Source organism: Hordeum vulgare, chromosome 6H (genome assembly GCF_904849725.1).
Source record: "Hordeum vulgare subsp. vulgare chromosome 6H, MorexV3_pseudomolecules_assembly, whole genome shotgun sequence".
NCBI classification, from domain to species: Eukaryota; Viridiplantae; Streptophyta; class Magnoliopsida; order Poales; family Poaceae; genus Hordeum; species Hordeum vulgare.
Window position 1 is genome coordinate 540,061,446 of NC_058523.1, and position 5,695 is coordinate 540,067,140.

The 5,695-nt window shown below is 44.7% G+C and overlaps 1 protein-coding gene across 2 annotated transcripts; it reads right to left on the reverse strand.

Annotated features, from left to right (window-relative positions):
• Positions 1-785: 785 nt before the first annotated feature.
• LOC123402747 (two-component response regulator ORR23-like) lies at positions 786-5,427 on the reverse strand. 2 transcript variants are annotated; one of them, XM_045096697.1, is made up of 6 exons: positions 4,726-5,426; positions 4,170-4,322; positions 3,460-3,873; positions 3,297-3,373; positions 1,349-2,545; positions 786-1,122 (listed from the first exon to the last, which is right to left on the reverse strand). In XM_045096697.1, the coding sequence occupies exons 1-6, from the start codon at positions 4,871-4,873 to the stop codon at positions 1,054-1,056; spliced, it is 2,058 nt and encodes a 685-aa protein (XP_044952632.1). In that variant the 5' UTR covers positions 4,874-5,426; the 3' UTR covers positions 786-1,053. The 2 variants fall into 2 exon arrangements, with proteins under 2 accessions (XP_044952632.1, XP_044952633.1); XM_045096698.1 differs by lacking the exon at positions 3,297-3,373 and having other exon boundaries at positions 3,431-3,873; positions 4,726-5,427.
• Between the last annotated feature and the right edge of the window lie 268 nt (positions 5,428-5,695).

Here is a 5,695-nt window from a genome sequence, read left to right on the forward strand (position 1 = left end):
TAAAAATAATTTAGGTGGACATGTTTGAAGGCCAGATTATATAAACTGTAATCCAGATTTTACATTGCATAATGACCTGTCTATCCTCTGTTTTTTTTTAAAAAAAAGAGGAGGGTAGCGGTGGTAGAAATGTAATTATCTCCAACTTTACAAGGGTAATAGGTTATTAGCAATCCACAATCTGATTTTAGCTGGTATAGAGTAGATTATGAGTTTTTAATAATCTATCCATCTAGTTTTTTTATAATCTACACTATAAGTTATCCTGTTTGAAAACAGAATAGATTATAAAAATTGGATTATATAATCTGGGTGGTTCCAAACAGGGCCTTAGAGGCAAAAGGCCGCCCCCGTCTTATTATAGACATTTATATCTGAATATAAACACTGACAAATACAAAAAATACAAATACAAATGAGCCTACAAAACTAAAAAGAAAAAAGGAAAAGTATAATAAAAACCTCCCTGTTAGTTAAAAAAATATAAAAAGGTTTGACAGACAACAAAAACATGCTACAAGAAATTGCATCCACTGCACATAATTTAGGCTGCAATAGTCTTCTTGTCAAACACAAAATATATCACCACCTCACTGCTACGATGGGCCACGAGAAAAAACAAAACAAGCAAAGACATTAAAGCGGGATACCAGCACATGACTGCATCGCTCGTATACCACCACGTGACTGCATCGCTCATCGGAAGAGAACGCAAACCGTGATGTGGCAATATCCAAATGCCCAGAAAAGTGGATGACAGAAAAACAAAAACTCAGCTAGCTGAGTTGCAGCCAAACCGGAATAGATTACTCACCTGCATAAAGCTTACAATCAAACCATGATCGACGACTCTAGCTGCTCAAGTTAGCAATGAACCCTTCTCCAACAGCTGCTACTGCTACTACAATACATACACATACAGCCCAGCACTAGGCCTACTAAAGATCAGCAACACTAGCTACACTACACGGCATACCATAAACAAAAGGGTGGGGGAACATGCGTATACACAGGATGCAGGGTGACGAGGATGAACGGCCGGCGGCCTCTTAGTCATATGCAAGCCCCGAACGAGTAGAAGTCGCACCCCAGATCGTCGCTGAAGGCAACATCGTCCTTCTCCTGCGTATGCATAGGCGAAACCATCGTCAGATCAATCCGGTGGCACTAAGAGTATATGTATCAGTTATGCTGGAGCTACTGGTTATGTTCCTAGGCTGATTATGATTAATATAATGAATATAAATGATTATGATGCATCGTTCTATTAGGCTGAAGCTACTGGTTATGTTCTTTGCGGCGGACCATACAGCTAAAAGTATGCAAGAGGTTACAAAAGTCGCCTTACCACTTTGATCATGGAATTGAGAAGACCGTCAAAGCTGCAGGTGCTGGAGCTGAGCTCGCTCTGCAACCTTTGAGCGCTTGATTCGGACCTTCGAGCGCTTGATTCGGATGCATTCCTTGCCATCGAAGCATCTCCTGAGAAGAGGATGTCGAACTTTGCTTGTGGAACAGCTGTCGAGGCACCTGCGCTTGTCTGTCCAAACATTCTGGCACCATGGCTGCTGCCAATGCTGCAGTTGTTCGACCTCTGGCTCATGAAATGATGAGCACCAATGTTGCTTGGCAACTGAGAGGAACTCCATACAAGCTTCGGATCAAGTAGACTGTCTGAACTTCCAAAGCTCAAGTACTTTTGCTCGGTGGTATCTGGAGACAAATGTATCGCGCCACCAAAGGAGCTAGATCCCACTTTCATACCTCTTGGGACGGTGAAGTCATTTGTTTGACGAAAACTGGCTGAGAATGCATCACCCAATCTGGTTGCACCGTTACTGCTGAATGAAGCACCGTAATTGTTGAGCGAACCATGCACTAGCAACCCGTTTGCAGAAAATCCAGATGGAGAAAGAGCGTTCTGCTGGGATACACGAGACACCAATGTACCGGAAGAAGCTCCAATGGCGCCTTCAAGTTGTTCTAAACTTGCAGAGGGAGCTGTAACTGGTGGTTGGATGGCTACTTGGGCTTGTGTGCACTCCACAAGATCTGAAGGCAATAATGGGCTGCTTGTGACACTTGGGAGCATGCGAGGCATGCCATTAGCCCGGCTGCTCCCGGAAAGGATGCTGGACAGGTCACCGCTGCCTTCATTCATCCACTTCTGTTCCAATTGGGTCTGCCCAAGCGATGTCACTAAACCTTGTGCCAAGTTCCCATGGCGGTTTCCTGGTGGGCTAAGATGATAGTTAGCTGCATCACCAATCAAAGGATTTGTTGTGCAACTACTACTTCCAGTTGGAATTGACCTGGAAGTGGCCACCCCCTGAATCACAACCGCTGTTTGGTTGTTTCTAGGACTATTTAGCAATCCATGTGCACCGAAAGTTGATAGCGCTGCAGGAGAGGTGAAAGCTTGATAACCCTGGAGTCCTTCAAATGCATCCATGCGGAGAAAGGGGTCTCTACCTCCCAAGGCGGCAACGATGCCAGCTTGTTGTGATGCCACAGCACTTAACCGTCGGAGATAAACCCTGTATTTCTGCAAATACACCAAAGCAAATGTTCAGACTTGTGAAGCAGGTTATAATGAGTAGTTAACTATTTATGCACATCCAGCATTTAGTATGTTCCAAAATGATATATACAGAATCATTGTAGAGCTGAAAGGTGTAGAAAGTGCTACAGAAAAGTGCCCCTTTTATCCAGTTCTTACCAGATTACTCGTTTACTTGTTTCAGGATTTGTCCATGAAACTGCAGTGTTTGACACTGAAAACATAGTATTGTTTTTTCAAACTCCAGCCTTACTATGGATATTGAAAGTATATTTGTTCCCAGGTTAATCAGGAAGCAATGCTTTCTTTCAGATCAACTTTAATACTGCTAATTGGTCACCATATAATATATGCTAGTAACATGTATCATTTGCATTGAAAAACATAATAAAAGTTGCAGAATATACAGTGCCTAGAGCCACACACAACAGCAACAAAATCTTAGTTATAACTTTTTCTATGCACTAAAAGTTGCAGAATATACAATTCCTAGAGCCACACACAGCAAAAAAATCCCTCTAAGCTATAACTTTTTCTATGCACTAAAAGTTGCAGAATATACAATGCCAAGAGCCACACACAGCAAAAAAAATCCCTCTAAGTTATAACTTTTTGTATGCACTACTATCTCTAAATGCCTAGCTGCTGGCTGCAGTACAGATAACGGTCGGCAAGTATGAAATGCACATGGTACTAATGTACTGATAACTAAAAGAAAGTGAATTAAGTGGTTTGCCTGTAGGTGACTTGCAACATTTTCCCTAGTGAGTTTCTCAACATTCATAAGCTCGAGTATTCTTTTTGGCACAGCTTCTGCATCAATATGAAAGAATAGTGAGCAACACGAATGACTTCAGAAAAAAGTAGTACCAGAGAAGGGAGGACTGGTAAGTTCTTACTGTCAATTCCAAGATGGTTGACAGCAGTGACAAATTTTCTATGCAGTTCAACAGACCAAACAACTCTTGGCCTCTTTGGAGCGGAAGGGTCATCGTTGTCTTGACCGCTGCTATCCCCGTCTTCATCTTCCTCCTCGCTATGGTATTCCTTCCTCTTCTTGTTGGGCCTTCCACTTTGGACAGACGACCCACATTTAACTTGGTCGTACAAATAGTCAGAGTCCGAACTTGGTGGCTTATTGCACTCTTCATACATATCGGCATTAAGAGAGTCACGGGTACTGAATTTTCTCCTAACAACATGCTGCCAGATATTCTTAAGTTCCTCGATGCGAACAGGTTTTAGGAGATAGTCACAGGCGCCATGAGTTATCCCCTTCATTACAGTTTTTGTTTCTCCATTCACAGATAACACTGCATGGAAATAATTTGGTTAGCACTGACAGTTTTCCCTCCTCAATCAGAAGTAAAAATCGTAAGATTCGCTGTGCTGAATTGATATTTTGCATATAAAAAAATACTCCCTCCGTCCCAAAATAACTGTCTCAAACTTAGTACAAATTTATACTAGAGCTAGTACAAAGTTGAGACACTTATTTTGGAATGGAGGGAGTATATATCCAACAACTTTATATACCTCCTAGGCTCCTATTACCAAGACCAGTAAAAAAATTGGGCAACTGCAAGATGAATAAAATTTTGGAACTTACTGATGACAGGGAGGTCCATTTCAAGCCCCACAAGCTCAAGAAGTTTAAAGCCATCCATGTCTGGCATGTGCACATCACTGATAACCAAATCAAACATGTCCCTGTTTTCCCGCAGCATCCTCAGCGCGATAATAGCCTGATTTGTCGCCGTCACTGGAAACACAACAACAGGTTACTCTTCCAAAGCGGGCAACAATACAAGAAAAGGGAAATGGTCCTATGCAATTTTCATGACAAAAACCAGATGCCTCGTGCATCAGTACTACTATGAAAAGGGAATCATAAATTCAGATCACGCAATCTAATGAATCTATCCATCTAGAGGTACTCAATCTTTGACCGCAGGCAGCATTTATATATGATGTGCAGTACACCAAATCTACTTGTGAGCTGTAACAACAACAGCAGCAATTTTTATAGTGGTCATCCTGCACACTAAGGAACAGGCAGATTTTCTGAAACAGAGCAACTAAAATTGACTGTGGCTGGCGCGGTAGCCGGGTGCAAAACGAAATTACAACCCTGAACTGTCAAACAGCAAGAAAAAAGCTCTCACCGTGATACTGACAGCGCCGCAGGAGGGTCTCGAGCACCTTGAGGCAGACCGGGTCGTCGTCGACGGCGAGGACCCGCATGCCGACGGGGAACTGGTCCCTGCACGTCGCCGCAGCCGCCGCACCCCTCCTCTCATCCCTCCTCATCATGAGAACGACGACCTCCAGAAAAAATCCCCCTCCCTCGCTCGAAGCCAACCAACTCGCGGGAAGAAAACCCAAGAACTCTCGACCCAGCAGAAGCACCGGCAGAGGCAGGTCGCTCCTGACGGCTGACAAGGAGAGAGAGCCTGCCGTCCAACCTTAGCTGAAAAGAGAAGCGGGGACGGAGGGAGGGAGGAAAAGGAGCAGCTGGTGGATCGGGACCTGGGGATGGATGGGGCTTCAGGACCAAACCCACCAGCACCACCGCCACCGCCCCATCATCATTGAAGCAAGGATGTGGGAAAGCAAGAGGCAGGGCCGGGCCGCGAGTTGGACGCCAAAAGTGATGGGCGGAAAAGCGCGCCGATGGCGACCGCCGGAGGTGACCGCGCAACCAATACCGCACTGCGCCCCCTCTCTCTCGGCTCGGCTGATCTCTCGCTCGGCTCGCACCGGGAAAGAATAGATCGGAGGATATGGTGGCTTGGTTGGAGGAGTGATGGTTCTTGGCTTTGGAGCTGGGGAGGAAGTGAATGTGAGAGAGGGAAGGGAGGCACGGGCGGCATGGATATAGGGAGGAGGGAGCTAGGATCAAAAGAAGGCCCTGTCATCAAAGCCAGGATACAACAGAAGGTGGGGCTCCGTCCCGTCCACGAGCCTACTCCAACTGATAATTACTGGAGTACTAGTGCAGGGATGCGATTCTTTGTGGCTACACAACAAAGAGGTGATTCTTGTGATTTGTTTGAGGAGACTTTGGTTCTTGACTTTGAGTGTATCTTTTTTCATCTTTTTGAGCAAGTTTTTATTTATTTAAGCGAAGGATCG